This window comes from Diadema setosum, chromosome 5, assembly GCF_964275005.1.
Source record: "Diadema setosum chromosome 5, eeDiaSeto1, whole genome shotgun sequence".
Lineage (NCBI taxonomy): Eukaryota > Metazoa > Echinodermata > Echinoidea > Diadematoida > Diadematidae > Diadema > Diadema setosum.
In genome coordinates this window covers 14,697,332-14,722,713 of record NC_092689.1, presented here as the reverse complement: position 1 = coordinate 14,722,713, position 25,382 = coordinate 14,697,332, and the positions used below count along the sequence as shown (strand labels likewise).

The 25,382-nt window shown below is 37.8% G+C and overlaps 1 protein-coding gene across 3 annotated transcripts in view; it reads right to left on the bottom strand.

Moving 5' to 3' along the window:
* Positions 1 to 25,382, bottom strand: part of LOC140228602 (serine/threonine-protein phosphatase 6 regulatory subunit 3-like) — a 59,720-nt gene that overhangs the window by 12,298 nt on the left and 22,040 nt on the right. For all 3 annotated transcript variants that reach the window (XM_072308832.1, XM_072308834.1, XM_072308833.1), the window contains 12 exons: positions 14,338 to 14,422; positions 11,468 to 11,547; positions 9,714 to 9,873; positions 8,934 to 9,185; positions 7,951 to 8,129; positions 7,035 to 7,148; positions 5,081 to 5,231; positions 4,160 to 4,312; positions 3,346 to 3,474; positions 2,257 to 2,437; positions 1,493 to 1,581; positions 910 to 999 (listed from right to left, as the gene is read on the bottom strand). In XM_072308832.1, coding sequence (XP_072164933.1) covers positions 910 to 999; positions 1,493 to 1,581; positions 2,257 to 2,437; positions 3,346 to 3,474; positions 4,160 to 4,312; positions 5,081 to 5,231; positions 7,035 to 7,148; positions 7,951 to 8,129; positions 8,934 to 9,185; positions 9,714 to 9,873; positions 11,468 to 11,547; positions 14,338 to 14,422 — 1,663 coding nt within the window. The remainder of the gene's footprint in view (positions 1 to 909; positions 1,000 to 1,492; positions 1,582 to 2,256; positions 2,438 to 3,345; positions 3,475 to 4,159; positions 4,313 to 5,080; positions 5,232 to 7,034; positions 7,149 to 7,950; positions 8,130 to 8,933; positions 9,186 to 9,713; positions 9,874 to 11,467; positions 11,548 to 14,337; positions 14,423 to 25,382) is intronic.

Below are 25,382 nucleotides of genomic sequence, written 5' to 3'. Positions count from 1 at the left end.
AGCGGCTTTTAAATTTTCTTTCATTCACTTATGATTTGCAGCCATAATTCAAAGTCTACTAAAAATGTCATTCTGATTTATATGACTGTTGTGTGAGTGATCAATGGTGCATGCAAACGTGACTATGGCTATTTTGTTGATACAACGGGAACAGGCGTGAGGAATTATGGATAGGTGATGGAGTACGTGCACAAAGCATGCTGTCAGCACTGGGATTCTGTGGCCATGGAGGATCTGGGGACAATCGGTAATATGACATGACGTAACACAAAAATTGTGTTCTCCACAAGTGTTTCTACACTTAAAAAAAAAAAAAAAAAATCATCAATGTAGCTGGCATTCATCACACAGAAAATTTGTATTTGCTTCTTAGCATCCTTTGAGTATGCACTACTAGTTTCTACAACATTATGACCATGTAATCTTTGTCTTTTTTTTTTTGGTCCCCAAGAATGAATGTGATGCCAGTCTAATTCATCAGAATTAAGATTATTTCTATTAACAAAAAATTTACATTTGTACTTTACTCTCTCTGAACAAAGAAAATCTACCTGGCAATAAGTATTCAAATTGCACTGAAATATTAGCTCCAGTTTTTAGTCATCACATACATAATTATTCATCACCAAATCTAGAAACATACAGTCCATCAGCAAGCTCCTTAGGAATATTTGTCTGGAAAGAAAACCTGACTGTACCGAAGCATCTACAACCTCCAATGGTCCTTGGTATTTTCAACTGAGACTGCATCAGGAGCATTTCCCTAGTGCCATCACTGTTTGGCTGTAGGATTTTATCAAAGTTTCAAGACATCTGGGTCAAAATGATCTTGTAAACACTTCTGCGACATCCCCCCCCCCCCCCCCCCCCCACTGAGAGAGCACAAAACAAGAGAGGCAACATTCTCACCTGCTGGAGAGCAGTGTCCTTCCCGAAATCGATGTCCTTGAAGTCTGAGTCATCGTCTTCACTCGACGAATGCAGCGGATGTGAACCAACCTGAAAAGAGGCACGGCACGGACAACCAGTGACGAGGAGTTTGCACAGTTAGTGTCTGCTGCCCTTCTCATATATATCTGATGTAAAGACATTATCTCTACAGGGCTGCCAACATTCACCCATCGAAACTGGGGAGCTTTCCAAAGAGTATTCGGGGAGCTACCTGCATGTTACATGTATCTCAGTGGGCAAAAGTGGTTCCCAAATCAGGGAGGTTCTTAAGTTCTGTATATGAGGAGATATTCAATCTTTCAGAAAGCCTCCTGAAGAATCAGAAGACTTGGCAGCTCTGTCTCTAATGTCACTTTGGCAATATCACCCAGGTACTGGTAGGTAAAGTCATCGCGTATTACCACGCTTGAAATATTACAAAATGAGAACTTGCTATGTCCCCAAATCCGCTGTACCTAATTACGAGAAAGATGAACAGTATGTCACTGTCAGCGCTCACATGGGACCCATAATGAGGTCATTGTGTGCCCTTTTGACTCACCAATTCTACTAGATTCCTCTTGTTGGCATCAGCTAGACTGCTACCAACAAACGCGTTCCACTTCTCTCTGACTTCTTCAGTAATGTATTCTGTACAGAACAAAACACAAGAACGAGACAGTAATGAAGAAGACATAGTCAAGTGCCATCACAAATCATTCACACATCTCACATTGTGGCAATCCAACACAGAGCATACATGCTTAGTTCTACTTCAGGAAGTAAGCAGATAGAATTTTGCAGAACTATTTAGGTATGTCATGCACCTTCAAACACAGGTGCACCAAGGCAATGTACAAAGGGGAACTATATTATGGTTGCTGATCTGTGCCTTTAAAACTGTGACCACCAGCATTTTGTTGTTGTTGAGTTTCTTTAAAGGGGATGGCTAGTAACTGATCAGTGGGAATCAGTGGGAATGCTGGAGGATGATTGTTCCAATCCTTTACGAGTACATTATATATCTGTTGTGTGAAAATTATTTGCTTCAGAATGGTCTCATATTCAAGTAATGTGCAGTTTAATGTTTCCAGGTTAGCATGTCTGTACAGTGAGAGGGCGATCGTTAACGGCACAATAGATATATATTGTACTCTTAAAGGATTAGAACAATCATCCCCCAGCATTCCCACTGATCAGGTACTAGCCTTAATGGATGGATGTCTACCCCCGAACAGCACCCAAACACAGCAGACTACACAAATGCAAATTTATCCTCGTGGCTAAAAGCCGTGGCTAGAAGCCAGCCCGACATCGTCCACTCACCCTGGAAGAGTGATTTGATCTGTTCGCTGTTGCACCCTTTCTCCATCTCTTGTGACACGGCATTGGCTATCCTGGTGAGGTGGCCCATGTAACCCCGCCGTGAGCGCCCCTGCTTCTGCAGTGTGTCATTCTCCTCCCACGCCTCCATGACCCTGGGGATCAGCTTGCACTCTGTGAAGAGCTGTTATACACCAGAGGTGAAAAAAAAAAATCCATTTTCTACTTATTCTCACATAACTACTGTACTGAGCAGGTGAAATGTGCATGGTATGGTAGCAGCAAATGTAGCAAACTATGTGTAAAATGTGACCATTCAATTTTTGGAACGGTTGAAACATTTTCTTCCTGATGCCACTGTTTCAAACACATTTACCACTATGGCTAGACACTAATTACCTATGATGGAAGTCAAATGGGATATTCATTAAAAAAATTTGGCAAGGTTTACTCATTAATCAGATAGATTCACCATCAAAAATACTAAACAAACACCTAGTATTCACAAATAACTGTGAATATGATGTCATCAAGCTATCATGTTATGTCCCAGTCACAGTAAATTAATGACATAGCTGTCTTTGCCAAGCTTGTCCAAGCTGTTTCGTTTGTTACCAGAAATCTGAGTCATGCAAAATTCTGGCACATAACAGCACATACAAAAATACACCTTTGTGATTCATGGCAAGTGTGAGGAAAATGTCTTTCAAATATATTTATCAATTATTTAATTCATTTATTTATTCATTAATTAATTCATTTAATAATAATAATAATAATAATAATAATAATAATAATAATAATAATAATAATAATAATAATAATAATAATAATAATAATAATAATAATAATAATAATAATAATAATAATAATAATAATAATAATAATAATAATAATAATAATAATAATAATAATAATAACAATAATAACAACAATAATAATAATAATAATTATTATTATTATTATTATTATGATAATTATTATTATTATTATTATTATCATTGTCATTATTACCATTATTATTATTATCATTATTTTATTTTTATTTTTATATTTTTTTTAAAGGCAAGTACAAAGTATCTGGGTGCTTACATGAACCAGAAGTGGATGCTGTGTTTTCCCTTCTTCCGATTCTGTAGGGTTGTTTGACAGTATCGTGCTGATTGCCTTCTCCACTTCTAGATGCAAGAAGTTGTTCCATGCGTATGTGAAGAAGAGATCCTATCGGCACAGCAAAGCAGAAAACGGAGGCTAAGAACACAGTAGTTTGACTTACAAATGTATGGTTGAGAGGAAAGTCACATTATGTAAACCAATTTTCGCTCTTGAAGCTGTAACATACACTCTGTAGCATGAGCCTCTATTGAGCACTCGCCAAGATTAAATAAGTGAGTATAACCCTTGTTAAAGTTATAGCATCGAAAGTGAAATTACCTCCCAACGGACATTGGATGCAATTAACTTGAGAACAATAATGACTGCAACAGATAGGGCATCATGGAGAAATCATAAAACTAAAACCAGAACTGTGAAGAGGAGGCTTTGTGCTATCACTTCCTGCTAATGTACGATGATGACAGCTAATTACGGGTTTCAATAAGACGGCCATTTTGCTTCAATCAGCACAGCAGATACTGCAACATGATAGTAAGCCTCCCAAGGGCACATTCAAAGCTAAGTTGCATCAAACAAAGCTTCTAATTGTGCAGATATTCTGAGAAAAACAAAGCAAAACTCACTCTTCTCACCATTTCCTCATTCTTGTCAAGTAACATCCTACACAGCTTACAACTGGCTTCAATATATGTAATTCTTTTTTTTTTTCAAAAAAAAGGAAGAAATGATAGTCACATGTACAAGCAAAGGCTAAGTTCTTACACAACTTGTGGAATGGGCTTCTTCTTACCAACAGTTTCTTGATGGTCCCGAGTCTTGCCAACTCTGCGTTGATTGCTGCTGTGTTTGTGATGAGTAGTGACGAGACTAGTTTGCTGATCTGTAACCTCACATTGCCGAGGGGCGGTTCAAGCTTCCCTACTGTTGTTGACATTGCTGTTTTCTGAGAAATACGAGAGGGAATCATTAATTAACATGCTTCAACAGCAACAGTTTGTCTGCCCAAAATGGAGATAATCATTCCTTTAAATGCAGAACACAGTTGTATGTAAACATGCATGTCTTCCTTAAAACTTCTGAACTGTCAAGCTCTTCATAGTAAAAAAAAAAAAGAAAATGCACAAATTTCACCTTATTGGAGTTCCTTACAGAACTTACTGACAAAAAGGATGGCAATTATACACTACACTAAGTTAGCCACACATAAAGCAAAACAACACCACCCCCCCCCCCATATTCAGAGACAAGGTAGATATAACATGCATTACCAACACTTTACAATGCCCATTAGACTTTAAAATTGGAACAGAATATCAACAATAGATTCAACCTAATACAGAAGTGGAATAATGCACATAACTAATCCCATCCTGTCTGTGACCTCATGGTGGGTTTGTGGCTAAAAGTTACTACGAAAGCCTCCAATAGATATGCACTGTCAGCCTTCCTACAGCATTGGAACCAACGATGATAAAAATACAACCTTGCTGCGGTAAGGATAACTGCGGTCACGCTGGAAGCGTTTCACATTCAAACTGCTATCTCTCAAGGCCAACAAAGCAATATGTCTCTTACATCCATCTCTGTATTAGCACCAGTTATTCAAATTCATGTTAGGACCACTACTGCGATAATAAACATTGCAATGCACATTGTAGAGCAAGGTAGGCACACATGACTGGATAATATGACGGGTGGTGTCGGTCCTTACCCTAATTGGATCCTCTAATAACTGATGCATGTCAGCTAATCTGCTGACGACAGACTTCAGGGTCCCACACACCCCCCTGGCTAGTCTCTCTGCATCGAGCTGGGTCATCTGCTCCTGGCCATCAGGACCAAAGGTCAGTGCCCAGGCAGCCCTGTGCACATAAAGATACAAGAAAGCACAAATCTCAAACACTGCATAATGAGTCCAACAATAGATCTCATGATAAATTACATATGTCAACACCTTATCTCGTCTGGGATGACTCTGTACAGATTGTGATTTACAGGTCCTCTTATGCAAAGACTGAGTATAAAACAAAACAGTACAACAAAACAGTGGTAAATTCCAACTGAAATTAGCTGTATAAACACACAGTGCTCAATCTTCCAGTAACAATGCAAAATGCTTGTCATGGAATATAACAATCAACCTCAAAGGTGACCGGGAGCAGGTAAATCTGACATATCTAATGCTTTACTCATTTTCACATGAAGGCATAGCATAAAAACTTTATTAAAGATAATTTGTTCTTGGCAACAAAAAGAAAATGGCAAAGGGGAAGTGAAATTTGAACTTTTGTCCAATTAAAATTCCCATGAACATAGTTTTCAAAGTTACAGGTCAGTGTAGCTAATGAATTATCTTCTAATTGCACATGACTTAATACCACCTTCCTTGTAATTGGGTTGATGATTTTCATGAATTTGTACACTAAAACTGCGATTGACTCTCAGAGAGGTATCCTGTGCAACTCCCCGATGCTTTTCCACGTCAACTAATAAAAGCTGAAGATGCATGACATTTTTATATTAATTTTTGTCTTTTTTAAAGCTTACTCTGGATAGAAGCGTGCGTTTGTTTTTTTCAAAGTCACACACTCCTCAATCTCAAATTCTGCTATAGGTAATGCCATATGAAGTAGAAAGAATGTAGGCCATATAGACTGCTCTAATCCAAGTTCCCTTTTCTTTTTATTCCGAGGAATATATCTCCATCGCACAAGTTATTAACAAGCAGGCTTATCCCTATTTCACAAATTCACAGCCTCATCATCTTTGTGGGGATCATCCGCGAGGCGGGATGAGAGTCCCAATTACAAGCAATGACGTGTCGCGGTTTACAGCAATGATTACCGCAAAAACTGGAATACTTGGGAGGGGAGCACTTTGTTCTCATTTGTAAGACTCCCTCAGGGGCTATACTAGCGCATGAGGCATGAGTTTGGAAGGTCATGGCAAAGTAGTGTAATGAGAGATAAATATCACCTTTTGATTTTCTTCTACAGCAAAATCATAAATCTTGAGAGACCAGTGGGCCCATGCATAGCTATCAATACACAGATCCTCTGAACAGCTTACTGTTGTGGCTATAATTCACATACACATGTGGTAACATGTGATCATACATTCCAGCATACCCCCCCCCCCCCCCCCCGAAAAGACAGGGGGAAAAAATGCAGCACTGTGCTACGAATGCATGACTTGCCACTGACACGCCCGAGATTGCAACCGCAACCGGGGCAACAGTTGGCCTATTTGTCTTCATCGATAAAGCCCAGCAGAAGAGAGACGTGCAAGCCAAGAAATGACAGGTGTAAACAAATAATTACCTGAGCTGCAATTACTCACTCTAAAGTAGTGTGTCAAGGTCAGTATGAGTGGCATTCAATACTATCTACTAGTTCTTCACCAACCGAGGTTAAATGCAGGTTGCTTAAAACTTCCATACACTAGTACTCACAGGTGATGCCTTCACATAATACTCCATTGCAATTCGAACAACAAAAGATGCTTCTGAGACCTTGTTATAAACTCTCCTATTTCCAGAGAAGTAAAAAAAAAAAAGAAGCTTTGTATTTGTACAGTATTGCCACAAACTATATTCTCTCCCTCTGCATGCATTGGAATAAAACTCAACAGTATTATAAAAGATGCATATGAAACAGACCACTCACCCTTGTTTCCTAAACTCGAGTAATGACAGCAAAATTGAAATACCATTGACTATTGCAGACTCTGATAATGTTCCTTTGAACATGTGTTCTAGCAGCTCCGACACTGTCTCCTCCCTGTAAAAGAATGTAAAAGACCAACAAAATAAATAAATAAATAAATGAAATACAAACAGTTACACATAAAGTATTATGTGACTTCACTACATTAATCAAACAATGGAAGTTCTAAAAATCAACAAGTGTTTCCTTCCCCCCCCCCCCCATTTTTTAGTGATTGCAAAGTTGAGGCAATATCAGTCATTGATTGCGGCAAATAACTGTATGAAGTTTCACCACAGCTATTCGCTTTACAAACTGATGTTTTCAATCAGACACATGAGCAATCTTTTGTCAAGTTTTCGATGGAACTGATCAATTCAGAAAAACACCACACCTGTAAAGTAACAAGTTGTGCAAAAGCATGGACAGAACAACTTGGTTGCTCTGTCTATCAGCCACAGATGGAAATGAAATAAACTTTGAATTAAAGTTTGCATGCCCCTTTTCACTGCAATCCTGAAAATAAAATACTTTTTATGCTGGTATATTATAGAGGTAGATAATTCAGACTTTTCCTCAAATAAAACTGGAAACTTTCTAATGATCGAGGAAGTACAAATTCTAAAGACTTCCACTGAACTTTTATTCAGACCCAGAAAATATCCAATTGTAATCCTGGTAGAAAAGAAAGCTGTATTCTTGAGTCGTGTGGGGTTAATTTTTCATCTCTTTTCAAAACTCTAGAATTATTCCTTTAAAATTTCATATACGACATTGGAAACATATCTCTTCAGCAGTGCAAAATTTACTTCAGCAGTGCAAAATTTTGTGACATTTGCAAAAGGGAATACCTGCTTCAAAAAGCAAATACACTCACATTTCTACAGCCGTGAGGAGAGGATCGTTCTCGGCACATTCTTGCAGCTGTGACATGTGCTCTCTGGAGAGTCTGACAATGTCACATAACGTCTGTGCTGCGTTGCTGTGTGTGTCCTCTGACTGCTCAGCATCTATAAGATCTACTAGTCTCTGAATGAATCTCTGCTCGTTTAACCACTGCCGGGAAGGGGGTGGAGGAATAACCAAGAAAAGTTGGTAAATTATGAATGTCAGCACATATATGTATACAAACATACATATTACATATATACCATACATACATGAGATTATTTGATATGTCTCACTTTGAAATCCCTTGGATGACGTAGTACTGGATAAGCTGGTATTTTCGCTAGCGTTTCATTTTCACAAATTTCGCAAATCACTATCGGACCGCAAATTTCACATGCCAAAAATGTCGTCATACGCTAGGGTAATAGTGCACCTACAATATCCTCGGTGTCAAGTCGCAAAAAACAACATCTCGCAAAAATGTCTGTGACATCTGTGACAAAAATAACAGCTTATACAGTATGTATAGAAAGAATTACATTACAAAAACACTGATGCGTCATCTTTCTTGTGACAGCGCATGGAAATGCCATAAAAGTAACTGACTTGAAAAACTGATAAGATGACACTGTTGACACAGCAGTCTGTTACCATTTTTCCTATACTCTTCACAACACTTTTCAAAAGCTAGTGACATGTTGCCGTGCACATTGGTATGGTAAGGAACTGCATTTTTACAATAAGTGTCTTGATTGTACAAGGCATAATTCTGATAAATACGGAGAATGAATAAATGAATGACTGAATGAATGAATTAATGGATGTAGGATATGATGAATAATTGTCAATGGAGAACCAGACGGTGCAAATTCTTTAGAAATGGAAGTGTTATGTCCTTTTGAGTTCTGAAACTATACAGCAACACTTGAATCGATACGAGTAGCTTGACACAACTGACTTTGGACTTACATTGAGGAATGCTATCCTAATTTCGGGTGACTCGATGCAGGTAATTAGCCTAAGGATGAGGTCCATGACTGCTGAGACTTCTAGATGTGACAGGAGAACACCTATGCAGTCTTCTTTGCCTTTGATGTACTCCACAACCACTTCTGGTTTTCTTGACAACAGGGAGCCTATCGTTTTACTGAAGAAACTTGCTAGAAGGGGGTTGAGTGGTGCCGGCTTGTCCAGAAATGACCAGAGCTTAGTGAATGCCGTCTGTGGACGTGACAAGACATGGCATACTCGCTGTTAAAATATGATGCCTTGTAAATATCGCTTGCTTCAATGCATGATCAATGTTGGATACAGCAAAACATACATTTTGTCACTGAACAAGATAATATAGCACAAAAGGAGAGAAAGAAAAAGAAACTAAACTAACCAAATAAAATTATAATCAGGTACATCTTTCCAAGACATTAACATTCTTCAACTTTGGAAATCATTAATTTTAAAATTGAATACAGCATAACAAAACTGCAGGTTTGGAGAAAAAAAAATGAGTCAACAAGCAAAATGTGTAGCTGGACACTCCCCAAGTCCCTCACTGCCCTTCTGTGTAGACACACATACGATACTGGTCATTACAATGTAGTTCTCTCTCTTCAGCTTCTATCAAAACTAATTCAATGACAAATGCTTTCCCTATAATAAGATACAATAGATTTCACAGACTCTTATAAAGGGAAACAGTTTACTGGTGTAGAACAAACATCACATACAGGTATTTAAATACCCACTCACCTCGGTATCTGCGAGTTTGTCACATATAGCGGCCACATCAGCTGTGAGGAGCTCACAGGCCATGTTGGGGTTCTTGTACTGTACTGACTCATGGAGGTCTTGGGACGGCTCAGTTGTGATCAGGTTGACTAGTTCCTCTATTACATCTGTCCTCACAAGGCTAAACACAAACAAAGCATGTTCTAGAGTAGTGAATGAATGTCTTCCTAGCAAATCCAAACAACTCTGCAATGAACACATTTAATGTTAGCCTACGTATTTATCTCTTAAGACATTTCCTTCACTATGTGGCTTGGGAATATCAATTTGACCACTTTGCTGGCACCAACAGCATGTATAAAGCACTATTCACAGTTTGTTCCGATTCAGTCTTTCATAAAATTCCAGACAGCGCACTGTAAAACCAGGAATATTTGTGTGCATTTTAATATCTCAAATTTTGTGAATGAATTTCACAAGCCAAGATTGCTGTTGTTGTTTTAAAGAAAGAAGAGAAAGAGAGAAAAATTGGGGCCCAATACATCAAGCCAAGATTGGGGCCCTATACATCAAGCCAAGATTCTCAAAATTAAAATGCAGGCGAAAGTTCATGTCTACACTGTATGCATTGAATGCCAGTGACAATTTATGGAAATTTCATGCTGCGAAAAAAAGGTTGTTAAGCTCTTATTCACCAAAATTTCATGAAAAAAAACAAAAAAAACCCCATAAAAACCATTAAAAAATCATGAGAAAATATCTTGCTTTACAGTAAAGTATTAAAAGTTAAGTTCTCACCAGCTCTTTTCATAGACAGCATAACATTAGAAAACAAGTAATCTACTCTGAGTGGCTGTTGTTCTCTAAGGTTGCCTCAAGGTATTGTGCTGTATGATGTGATCACTGAATGGCAAGTGAAAGTTGCACCTAAAAAGCACTTACAGAGCACACTACTACATTCCTCATGCATTGCATGATTATTGGCATATGTAAACATAGCTCAAGGTGCAACAACACTATGACAATTACATTACATAATGCTCTTGTTCACACTTTTATCCTGTTCATGAGACATACCACTGAAACATACACATTTACAACAACTAAATAGAGAAATGTAAATTGACACTGACCACCCCACTATAATATGTAATGGTTCACAATGAAGCATCAGAACATGCTGTCTCGGGGACCTGATCGAGTACAGTCCATTTTGTTTTCACACCGCATCTAGCAGTCTATCCTTGCATTAATTAGTATTATGTAACAGCTAGGCTGGCAAGTCACTTACATTATGCACTGAGTCATCTTACAGATTTTCAGGCAATTGTGTGAGTACATGAATGGACATAATCTAACAACAATACCTTGCAGTAAGTACAGGATGATCTTGCAATGATTGGACTGTAACAATCAGTGGTGCTTCATTGTTCTCCACAAAACTCAATCCTGCTTCCTAAACTCAGAGCAGCTACTAAACTGTACGGCAAACAGCAATTCATATTGACAATTCATTTTGTCCATCCTTGTACTCTATTAGCTACATCATCATACCATTTAAGTGACAACTACTGATATTACTGCAATATAAATCTGAGGTCCACTGCACCAACTTCTTCAGATTAATGCCAGTTTATCACTGTGATCTATATTTCACAAATTAAGACACTGAGCTGCCACTGACAGTCATTTTATACATGTGAGCTCGTGTCATACTCACTATCTACAAGACTTGAAATACAGGCATTCCTTTACAAAGGTCAAAATTTACTTACAAGTCAACTAGTTTCTTGTTCTGTGCTTTGCATTCTTGCAATACGTCGTCTTCCTCTAGTACTTCTGTAAGATTCACATCCTGATTGGAGTGAAGTAATGAGAAAGAACATATTGTTAGCACATGTACATGAATCAGTTGAAAATGCTTTCTCAAAGGGTTAACAATCTCAGACATTTCACCAATACTGTAATATTCATTCAGAATAAATTGAGAGCATGTAAAAATCATGAGATAAAGAATACAGTGGACTCCCGTTATAACGAAGTCCTCGGGACCGGCAGTTTTCTTTCGTAATAACGAAATTTCGTTATAACCGAATGAATAAACAATAAAAATACATAGAGTTGATAATGTTGAGGCCCTAAATTTCATTTCGTTGTAACCGGAATTTCGTTATAACCGTGTTCGTTATAACGGGAGTGCACTGTATCATCAACTGGGTGCCGGTACACTAGCCTCAGAGAATACAAACTAGATCTCTCCCTCCCCTAAACCAACCAATCAACCAACAAACAGTGAGGTTTCGCCTGCTCCTTTCATTGCTGCTTTGAAGAAGCAATCAATGGAAAAACAGCAAAATTACTATTCACAAATGATTGTTTTAAAACAGATGAAGTTACTTTTTAGCTCCCTTCCCACAAAAAAAAAAAAACCAAACCCCTTCATGTCCCACATCTTGGCAGACCTTCATCGTTCTACTCAAAATATTCTTACATCTCAATACAACGAACTCCTGCAAAAGAGTAATGGCAATAATAATACAATTATGCAATAATGTTGTTCTTGCAATAGTGGACAAGAGAATATAGATAAAAACAAATGCATAAGGCAAAGTTTCTACAGTTCAGTAATAAAAACTTGGAGAGATGCTCAGGCACATGATGGTATGGTTTGCGACATTAAGTGTCATGTTGAAAAGCAATAAACCAGGCTCTAGCAAGAACGAGCCAACTTTCAGGATATGACTGCATGTGAGTCTTCCGTTTCTTCAGTTAGGAATGGAAATCGCATCATTTACACCGATATCCCCTCCATCAGGAACACTAAATCCCATTTACGTGATGGGGAGAGGGGGAAAAAGAGAGGGACAAAAGAGGGCACAATGATTTTGTACAGGTGTTCTAGAAGAACCACCTGATGCAGCAATTGCAAAGAAGTCAATACCATGTGAGTAGCATGTACATGTAACTTGGTATTTATGTGGCTTTCTTCAGAAATGCATTTGGCAGTAGGTATTGAAGTGGACTGAAACCGCATGTTAAATGTGATTTTTGTAACTAGAGTCAAATGTAATGAACAACCACATTTTTATTAGAAATTGACATGTTACAAAAAGGTATGGATTTAAATGTTTTATGATAACAGTGATATATAGGTTGTGATGACATGACCATGACATGCACATTATATGAGGCAAAGATGCCATAGCATCACAACCGTATCCATTCTTTCATTCTTTTGCACACAAAATATATCCCAAAAATCTTTGATTGATAATCCCCTCCTAATTAAAGTCACAGTCACACAGAAATCTCTACAACACTTGATATGCAGGACATTTCTTGTGCATCATTATTCATTCAAAAAACGCACACACGCACAAGATATTTTGAGGACATTCAGAGACTGAAAAGATAATTACACCAGTTTGGTAACAAATTGTGCACAAAAGGAGAACTGTCTAACTTCTTTCTACACTGACATAATGTGTCACAATAAATCAGAATATGAAAAAGGATTTGTTGGTCACAAGGCGGTCACCAACAGTGATTCATGGGCACTTTACTACTGTATTAGCCATATATTTCGTGAGTCTAAATTTTCGCGAATTGGGAATTCCCGACGATTTCGCAAGTGGTTAAATTCGCAATCGTGGAGTCCTGTACTGAATGGAGAAGTGTACACGCGTACATCACATTCACATCGGGATCAGAGTCAATATTTTCACTAATGCCACCTGACTCGCGAAAATAAAAACTTCGCCAAATATCCGGCGTATACAGTATTTGGTATACTCGCAGGTTGCATGTGATTTGATGTTGTGTCATCAGGGGACGAGCAGGCAGGGTGGTCAAAAGAAGGCACGCTGTACTAATCCTGCAACTGCCCAATATCTACAGTTGTGGCTGAGCATTACAATTACATCATCTTGTGCTTTGCCATGGATAGGTCAACCTCCACGATAAACAAGGGTTTCACAGACACAAAGATGAGCGGAATGAGGACACTAAGCCCACATATCTCGCAGGACTTCCACTGCACTATCTTATTTTGTATGCGGCACCAAATGAATTACTTCCTCAGCAGCATACATGAATCATATAATCTTCCGCTGATTGATGGGTGCCACAAAATTGTAATTATCCCATCACTTTTTAATTGATGAGCCAACTTGAGGGAAATACCAGTTTAACCATGGAATGCTCAAGAAGTTTTAAGGCTGCAAATATCAAAACATTAATACCACAAAACAGAAGAAATTGTACAGTCGTCCTCACCCTCCTCCACCTCTAATTTCAAAGGGATGACAATAAAGAAGAAAAATAACAGCTCATGCACTCCTATATTACAATAGTTAACATGGCTGGCCAGCTAAAGATGTTGTACACCACTAGCTACAACTCACTAAGCCACAAAGGGAAGTTACAAATAATGTAATGAGGGCATTCATACACCAACTGATTTCTGGAAAATTTTGCCTACAAGCATTTACACCATATGTGCACAACCCACTTCCCTTGTTCTGCACATTCCTTTTCACCCCCTAATAACATCCCTCCTTTATAAAATAATTTCTCCATGCATGATTTCTCAAAAAGAATTTCAACACACCCACACTGGGAAATCCCAATATATTAAGAACCTTACCTCTTTTTCTAGTAGCGTGTCAATATGTGACGTAGTTGGCATTCCAAACCTCCAAAACATGGCGAAGGTGTCTGAGGCAGCATGCCTGCACACAAGAAAGAAAGGAGAAGAGGATATTTATTAAGGACAATGTCTACAGCACCTTTCATCTGCACAGAAGGGCAAAAACGTACTGATATTCACAAATTCAATGGCACTCTTCATGCCTCACACTGATTGACCTGTACAGCCGCAGCATCCGTCCAAAATAAGCGGGCAAAGAGCATTCCCCAAACATGAGTCTGTCAGTCATATAAATCTCATCTATCTCTTTTTCACAAAAATGCAAACTGAAGTTTTGTTTATGTTCACACCATCCACAACTGTTACACCAGTATAAACTTCCAATCACTGCAGAAGAATATGCTAAAATCACAGCCAGCTAGAGCCACGTCATATTAAAATACAAGATATTGGAACTGCACTCATTTCAGTTGTGGTCGAATTTTCCATAAAACAGAGCTGAAGTACAGCATGCAGCCATGACAGTCCCAAATCTTGGAAGTACATTCCTTGTCTCGCTACCTGACCAGGGAATTACATTGTCATCAACATCATCAACATTATTACAAGTCATCAACAGCATTACAAACAATAAATGAATAAATGAATAAGTAAAAAACATCACTGCTTAACATAAATCAGAAAAGACTAACCACTGACATACACAGAATGACTTTTCACACAGTTTTATTTGGTCGTTTCCTACTCCGTTTCATTTGACAACTGAATGAAATTGTTTTGATTACATTTGTCCGAGTTTTTTTTTTTTTTTTTAGAACTAGTATACAACACTAAAAACATTTTGCAAATAATTCTAAACACATACCTATAAAAGGGAATCACTTTTTTTTTCTTTTTTCTTTTTTTTTTTTTGCACCTCACAAACACCACCTAGACATACACAAGCACTGGTTTCTTTTGCAAAAACAGAGTGACATTTAACAATAATCCACTGAGCCTGAACATACGAGAGAGACCCAGTCTCTCTTACCATCCCAGTTATAAATCCACTAGGTATTGGCAGCCACTATGTAAGTAGCACTGTGCCCACTGCAGGGAAATCATGCAAGATACAATGACAACTCACATCCTCAGCGATCTGTACATTGATCCCATCTGATAAAATAAATTCACAGCAGACGGGCATAGGAAGTCCAGTTGAGGAGAGAAAAGCAGACTCCACACACAGCAGTTCCGATTAACACAAATTGCAAGGGCAAACTTGCGTATATCCCCAGCAGCGTCGAGCTAGGATATCTGCCTGCTCTCTGACTCAATGTGAGATGACATTGCTGTCCACTAGAATATCCAGAACACACATGAATCCGCAACGGCCCTTGTCATGCAGTTTTCGTGTTGATTTCACCTACACCAGCATTCAAGAGGTAGCATTTCTTTGAACTACAGTCTGCAGTTTCTCTGAATACTTGAGGAATATGCAGCACAGTGGGAGGTACTCAAACTGTTTCCATGGACACAAATGAAACAATAAATAGTACTGGAAATGAATTTCACTGTGTACAAAAGACTCCAGAGCTTTACCCCGACAGGATTTTGCGTGGGGCAAAAAGGCAGACTTTCCCGTGAACACTGCACAACTGAATGAACCTACTTTCTACAGTTGTGACATGAGAGACGAGTAGAACTATTAGTCATCACTATTGGCTATCGGTAAGACAAAGTCTACATTTTCAGACACTTGGTTGTTGTTTTCTCACCTTGCACGCAGGATTAAATTAGGGCAGTATTGGAGTACAGCCTTTTAGTGCAAGTGTAATGTCTGCCATTATAAATACAGAAACTCTAATGTGAGGATTTTATAAGAGATATAAAATCACAACACCGGATCACAAAACTATACGGCAACACCTGATCAGTCTTTTATATTTTGGCCATCTAAAGGACAGTCTAGTAGAAGACTAGATTGTCCCTGGGGCTGCTATTTTGGATGTAATTAAAGGGATATTTAGCCAGCCTTACTACACTTCCTGCATGTCCTCTCCACACCTTTCTATGCTTCCAGCTATGACTCAGTTAGTCTACATCATCAGACTTCCATATCACTACAAAACTTTTTTTCAAAAGACGTTTATAAATTCAACAGAAAACTGACTACACATAATCTAAACCACGCAGAATTGGCGGAAAAAAAAAAATCCCTTTTTAGGTGATCCGAGTATCCTCTCGGATCACCTTCTGTATCTGTACTGATTCTTTATTCTTCTTTCTTTGTTTCTTTCTTTATTTCTCCTCAAAAGTTGTGCAGAGGTTAGCTCAGAAAGTGCATTGCTTCTCAATGTCAAACTTATACCATATATGTGTCATGTCGCAAAGACGACAGCGCAAGTAAAATCGTAGTGATCAGTCGACCGTGACGTCACTATGACGTCATTATATGAAAACACATTTTCATGCATATCTCATTAATGGAGTGGAATATTTCAATGAAATTTACGTCACATATATTTCAAGTCAAGCGGATTCTACTCATATTCTCAAAATTCATTTTCATGTCAAAACGCGCGCGTACGCGCGCGTTGAAAAATTTGTATGCTCAAATCGAGCTCAAATTTTTTTTGCACACGTTTCAGACCATTTTGAGCATTTTTTGAAAAATTGAAAAAATCGGACGGACGCGTACGCGCGCGCACATATTCGCACGCAGAGCTAATATGAAATAGAAATTTTCCATTTTTTCACACGGATCGGATGTCCAAAATGTCAAGGATTATTTCTACCAAGTTTCAAGTCGATCCGACTCAATATGACGTCATACGGGCCCGTCAAATTCAAAATTCCGCGCGTGCGTCAATGGGGATACACAGTGCAACTATGCCAAAAAACCGCCAATTTTAAATCCGATTTTACTCGTCAGGATGGACGGTGACCCCCCATTTTCTTGACACATTCTGAAAGCTGATGAGTTGTACATGTCATTTCATGGGTTGGCTATGCTGACAAAATGATTAAAATATATCAAATTTCTTAATAAAGTAAAAAAAAGTAAATTTTCAAAATGACGTCATCAAATTTCAAGTTTACTCGAGCGTATCTCACTTTTCCTTTGCCAATTTTCACCCAAATTTCAATATGTTGTAGCTTATGAAATGCTCTTTCATAAATGTCATTACGCAATTTTGATTAGATGACTACATCACCTCGAAAAAATGGATTGAAAGTAACCTTGTCAAATTTGACCAGTTTACGTGTAATCTCTATGGGAGTGCAATTTTTATGGAAATGAAAATTGACATGACTATCTTTATCGAGCACTAGCTCACTTATGCTTCAGTAAATTTCTCTGAGATTTTAATATGTTGTAGCTGAGAGGTAGGGCTATCGTAAGTGTGCCCTTCGTTTTTTCATACGATGTCGGGATCACGTCAAAAAACTTACTTGAAATTAAAGTTTATCTTCGATGTATTGAAATATTTCTTTCTTTTTGCAACTTTATGTGCAATAACTCAAGAAAAACATACCCTATCACCACCACATTTTGCACATGTTTAGTTCATGTCACGAACATTATTTCATAAAATAACAACTACTTGATCAGACGCCATCTTGGACATGTAAATTAGGGTCAAAGGTCATAGATGTTTCATCCTGTATCTTGGTGAATACATGTCCTATCTTTCCCATATTTGGCACACGTAAAGACCATGTTACAGGGATCATTTCATAAAATAACTACTTTTTGCTCAGATGCCATCTTGTCTGTGCAAAGTGGGGTCAAAGGTCATATGTACTTCTTTTTCTATCTTCGCTATGACGTGTTATCTCTATGGGAGGGAATTTTTTAGATGAGAAAATCGACATGACTCTCTTTATCGAGCACTATCTTACTTATGCTTTGGTGAATTTCTCTCAGATTTTAATATGTTGTAGCTGAGACTTTGCAGTATCTTTGCAGAATTTGACCAGTTTACGTGTAATCTCTATGGGAGTGCAGTTTTTATGGAAATGAAAATTGACATTCCTATCTTTATCGAGCACTAGCTCACTTATACTTCGGTGAATTTCTCCAAGATTTTGATATGTGGTAGCTGAGACTTTGGGCTATCGTGAATGTGCCCTTCGTTTTTTCATTCGATGTCGGAATCACGTCAAAAAACTTACTTGAAATTAGAGTTTATCTTCGATGTATTGAAATATTTCTTTCTTTTTGCAACTTTATGTGCAATAACTCAAGAAAAACATACCCTATCACCACCATATTTTGTACATATTTAGTTCATGTCACGTACATTATTTCATAAAATAACAACTACTTGATCAGACGCCATCTTGGGTATGTAAATTAGGGTCAAAGGTCATAGATGTTTCATCCTGTATCTTGGTGAATATATGTCTTTTCTCTTCCATATTTTGCACACGTAAAGACCATGTTACAGGGATCATTTCATAAAATAACCACTTTTTGCTCAGATGCCATCTTGTCTGTGCAAAGTAGGGTCAAAGGTCATAATGTACTTCTCTTTCTATCTTCGCTATGACGTGTTATCTCTATGGGAGGGAATTTTTTAGATGTGAAAATTGACATGACTCTCTTTATCGAGCACTATGCTTCGGTGAATTTCTCTCAAATTTTTAATATGTTGTAGCTGAGACGTTGCACTATCAGAACTCGAATCATTGATTAAAAAAAAAATCGGATCACCTTAATTTGTCAGTGATGACAAATTACAATCTCTAGTTCTTCTTTGTTTCTTTATTTCTCCTCAAAAGTTGTGCAGAGGTTAGCTGAGAAAGTCCTCTGCCTATCAATTTCAAAATCATACCATGTATGTATCATGTCACAAAGATGACAGATCTAATGTATCATAGTGATCAGTCGACCGTGACGTCACGATGACGTCATTATATGAAAACACATTTTCATTCATATCTCATTAATGGAATGCAAATTTTCAATGAAATTTACGTCACGTATACTTCAAGTCAAGCGCATTCTAATCATATTATCAAAATTCATATTTATTATTAAAACGTGCGCGTACGCGCGCGTTGAAATATTTGTATGCTCCAATCGAGCTCAAAATCTTTTTGCACACGTTTCAGACCATTTGGAGCATTTTTTGAAAAATGGAAAAAATCGGACGGACGCGTACGCGCGCGCACATATACGCACGCACAGCTCATATGCAGTACAAATTTCCCGTTTTTTGACACGGATCAGATGCCTGAAATATCAAGGAATATTTTTACCAAGTTTCAAGTCAGTCCGACTCAATATGACGTCATACGGGCCCGTCAAAGTTGAAATTCCGCGCGCGCGTCAATGGCGATATACAGTGCAACTATGCCAAAAAACCGCCAATTTGAAATCCGATTTTACTCGTCAGGATGGACGGTGACCCCCCATTTTCTTTACATATTCTGAAAGCTGATGAGTTGTAGATGTCATTTCATGGGGTGGCAATGCTGACAAAATGATTAAAAGATATCAAATTTCTTAATAAAGTAAAAAAAGTAAATTTTCAAAATGACGTCATCAAATTTCAAGTTTACTCGAGCGTATCTCACTTGTCCTTTGCCAATTTTCACCCAAATTTCAATATGTTGTAGCTTATGAACTGCTCTTTCATAAATGTAATAACACAATTTTGATTAGATGACGACATCACCTCGAAAAAATGGATTGAAAGTAACCTTGTCAAAATTGACCGGTTTACGTGTAATTTCTATGGGAGTGCAATTTTTATGGAAATGAAAATTGACATGACTATCTTTATCGAGCACTAGCTCACTTATGCTTCGGTGAATTTCTCTAAGATTTTAATATGTTGTAGCTGAGACGTAGGGCTATCGTCAATGTGCCCTTCGTTTTTTCATACGTTGTCGGGATCACGTGAAAAAACTTGGTTGAAATTAAAGCTTATCTTCAATGTATTGAAATATTTCTTTCTTTCTCCAACTTTCTGTGCAATAACTCAAGAAAAACATACCCTATCACCACCATATTTTGCATATGTTTAGTTCATGTCACGAACATTACTTCACAAAATAACAACTACTTGATCAGACGCCATCTTGGGTATGTAAATTAGGGTCAAAGATCATAAATGTTTCATCCTGTATCTTGGTAAATATATGTCCTATCTTTCTCATATTTTGCACACGTAAAGAACATGTTACAAGGATCATTTCACAAAATAACCACTAATTGCTCAGATGCCATCTTTGGTGTGCAAAATGGGGTCAAAGGTCATTTGTACTTCTTTCTCAATCTTCGCTATTACGTGTTATCTCTATGGGAGGGAGTTTTTCTAGATGTGAAAATTGACATGACTATCTTTATCAAGCACTATCTCATGCTTCAGTGAATTTCTCCGAGATTTTAATATGTTGTAGCTGAAACTTCGTGCTATCATATAAGTGCCCTTTGTTTTTTTCACACGATGTCGATATCACGTCAAAATACTTGGTTGAAATTAAAGCTCATCAACGATGTATTGAAATATTTCTTTCTTTGCGCAACTTTCTTTGCAAAAACTCAAGAAAAACATGCTCTATCACCACCATATTTTGCACATGTTTAGTTCATGTCACCTACATTATTTCATAAAATAACGACTTCTTGATCAGACGCCATCTTGGGTATGTAAATAAGGGTCAAAGGTCATAACTGTTTCATCTTGTATCTTGGTGAATACCTGTCCTATCTTTCCCATATTTTGCACACTTATAGATGGTGTCGCAAGAATCATTTCACAAATTAACCACTTTTTCCTCAGGTGCCATCTTGGGAGTGTAAAGGTGGGTCAAAGGTTGTATGTATTTGTTGCTGTATCTTCGTTATCTAGTGTATACAGAATTTAGTACCAAGCATGGCAGATATGACTCTCTTTTCTAAATGAGAATCCAAACATCACACGGCCAATGTCTCTAAACACAGATGAAACCTGTATTGTCATGCGTATTGCGATCAGGACTCGAATCATTGATTTAAAAAAAATCGGATCACCTTAATTTGTCAGTAATGACAAATTACAATCTCTAGTTTAAATTCTATGTGTACCACATATATACATGTGTGTTACACAAGCCAATCAGTGAAAATCCATTTGTTTAAATACAATTATCTGACCTAATCAACATACAACTTTGGAGGTACTGGAAATGACAACCTTGAAAATGACAATGTTACTCCAAACATCACAATGCTTTGCTACATTTGGGCAGTACCGGTAACTACTATTGTCCTACTCAATAAATGCTCTTAAACAACTCTTAAGAAACATCTTCGATAAATCCAAATTTATGTTTATTACCTCCCCCAAAATGATAAGACTTGACTGGTCAAAATTTTCATCATATTATCATGTACATGCATAGACAACCAATGCAAAGCAACAATACAAAATTTTGGAATAACACAGAAATGCAGGCTACAATTTTTCATCAGGCAGAACCACGGTAAAACCAAATGGGGAATTTTGAATGTTTTAAAATACATTGACAATCAAATTTCTGAACCCCTATCAAGACATCTCTCATTTTGTTCCACATACACACCAAAGATCACTGGACTTTTATTCACCAAGTCTGAAGACTAGACTACATGTAGGGTCACCTCAACCTTAGTAGAATAAGGTCAACGGAATTGAACCATGCATGTTATCAATCAATGGCCATTTACATGTATGGGCGGACTTGAAATATCTAACCTTCATACCATATTATAATACTGTCAGAGTCTAGAGACCTTTAGTACAGGTGTTTACTGTACATGCAACATACTGTTGAGCATATTATGCATGCAATTTCTGTATTATCCCATCGCAATCTACCCGTATCTTTTCCCCACGACAATTGACACTTTACAAAGTACAATGTTTCAAAACTGAATGCAAGAAAACATAATTCCGTTTAAAGCGTGAAATCCAAGGCAATGCATGTCTTACAGATTTAACTTAAAAGATAACAGATTTTTTTCTTTCTGTTACTCTCCATGGTTAAGATTGAATGTTCAATCTATATTGTTATTAATACCCAAGTAAAAAAAAAAAAAAAAAAAAAAAAAAAAAAGAACTAGCCTGGGATTTGAAGGGTATATCACTATTGCTGCTCAAATTAAAGTGTCGTTAAGTCACTTGTCAGCAAAGAGAGCCTTGCGGGGTGTTTTAAAGTGCAATATGACATGACCATTGCACCTTCAAAAAGTGACCTTGGAAAGGCTCAAGTCATGAGGGTAGCTGCTACAAGGTTATTTTTTGAAATGATGGTGCCACTCTCATTGCAAAAATTTCAGTTTGGGTAGTGATCAGGGTCACATCTTTTTGATTCATCGTTCTCACTGTAAAACATTTTGTACAGTAGCTCGAGTCGTGATTATTTGCAAAGAGCTGACCTGCGCATGTACATAATTAATACTGTATACACCAAATATTTTGCAAGGTTTTTATTTTCACGAATTTCGCAAGTCAGGTGCTACTCGCGAAAATATTGACTCTGATGCTCGATGTGAATGTGACATACGCATGTACACTTCTCTGTTCAGTACAGGACTCCACGATCGCGAATTTAACCACTTGCGAAATTGTCGGGAATTCCCGATTCACGAAAATTTAGACTCGCGAAATATACGGTGTATACAGTAGTATGCTCACTACAGCACAATGCCAATTCAGTAACCGCAGTGCACCACAGCTGGTAAAAATAGCAAGGAGCGTTATGTGTAGAGCATTGAGAGATATCAAATTTTTTATTCTTCTTTTTTGTGTGGTCCTTACTATACATCGTTTTGTTTATTTGCAATAAATTGCACAAGGTATTGCAATTTGAATTGCGACTTAAATCATGCAAAACAGAATGTTATTCTTTTCACGCTGTAAAAACTTCAAAATTTTGGTCGTAATCCTGACTGCGACCCCAATCAACATGTTACTTTGAATACAATGAGAACAGGACTAGAGTATAGAGGGAAAAGTTTTGTGCATTTGTGATGCTCTAGAGATGGACAGCTGACAGAATGGGTTCCTTTAGACTTGCCTCCACCTTCAGTGGGTGACACAAAAGGATGTGAAAGGAAGGAAGTATACTACGTGATTGGATCAACTCTTAACTTTGAGCTCAAACTCGGGGTTTTCCACTGGAGATAATTGCCTAACTTACATTACCCGGTAGTTACGTTCAGACGACAAGCCTTAACCTCGAGGTTAGCTCGATGTTAAGAGCCACAAGAAATCTTATGGTTAGCGCTCTAACCACGAGCCGCGGGGGGGTCCCCACTCGTAGATAAGCACCGTGTGGACACAAAAATCAACGTACTCAAAGGGGCAGGAGCTTAACCTTGTGGTTTCGTAACCTCAAGGTTAGGGCCTGTCGTCTGAACGTAACTATTTTGTGCTACAAAAATTTGGAACTGTATTTCTCTTTCTATTCTCAGCCACATCACTGTTGTATAAAATACAAAGAATTTTATGAACGACTTCCATGCCATAAAAGCAACTAGGCTCCAAGTTTGGTTTTTATCTCACTCTTGCCATTAAGAGATTGTAAGTACAGTACAATGAACAAAGTGCACAAAAAAAAAGCATAATTTACAATGACAATGGCAAGAACAGCTAAAAATGTGAAAAACAACACAAACTGGGTTAGAGTCCAGCTCATCAAATATTTGCACACTGATAAAATTACAAAATGAAATATTTATCCTCATGGCATTAGAATGGGATGCTGCAATTTTGAAAACGACAATTTGGAGAGTATGTGTATGTGAACGCGCTAGAGACATATCAACACTGTCTGTTACTCTGTGTGTATCATTCAAATCAAAGTACTGGTACCCACCCATTGAAATGAGGAGCATTTGATAGAACAGTGACAACTGAGGAAAAGGTTTAGTTGTGCGTATGTACAATTGTATACGTAGTTATCTTTCCATGACATGAAAATGCACCTGGTACATTGTATTTTCACTTTTAGTCAAGAAGGGACAACAGATCTTCATCGATATGTGACCTTACTTCCAGTCATTCGCTGTTGATGATCAGACTGCATATTATGGAGTCAAAGCATGATAGTGCACTCCACTCATTAAATCACTTGTACTGACCAAGACACCCCCTTCATTTGATGCACCTCCTCTCACAGAAAGCCTTACAGGGTATCAAGGCACACTGTCACAACGTGTACATTATATGCAGAGTATGATGCCCTTTAAACTGTTTACTTGCAACCCAGCACACCGTACCAGATTCCTTGTATTGACATGGCTTTCATAATGCATCCCTGAATACACAGAGCGGTCCAAAGATAAAAGAGCACGATGTAATTAATCTTCACCACTGTCTTTGTTACATGTACACACACAATATATGCTTTGAATTGGCCTGCACTTTACTCCATGCAAGGCCACTATGGACACAGTTAGGGATAAGTTGTATCTACAATTAAGTAGTGAATGAAGATGGAAACCATGAAGGTAATGATCACATAGATCTCTTCTTTTTCTTGAGTGCTTCAATATCCCAGCCTAATTGCAATGGGCAGTCAAAACTCCCTAGAAAGCAAGTACAATTGTACATAATGTATGGGCATTTGCATGTTAAATACTTTTGGGACTTGCATGATTGGGCAAGTTTGTTTGTTCGTTGTGGGGGGGGGGGGGGGCAAGAATACCATATAATGAGGAGGTAATGGTAATCACCACTAGCCTCATCACTGGCCTCATCATAACAACCACCACCATCATAAACATTTGACTCACATACGACCTAAATATTCGGAAAACTAATATGCACTGCTCACAGCCACATACAGTATTTGTAATTGATGCACATAACAGTCACATGCAAGACACCTTTCATTGCTGGATACATCCATGGTCGGAATACTGTCAAGATTGGCAATGAAAAGCTCTAAAGAAGAAGGAAAATTAACAAATTTCATGACACAGAAAACAAACAAAGTTTCAAACATTCACTGGTATTCTCTCTACACAAGCTTAAAACAGCACATTGTAGTTTACGAACTGCTGTGAGACTGGCATTTAGTAA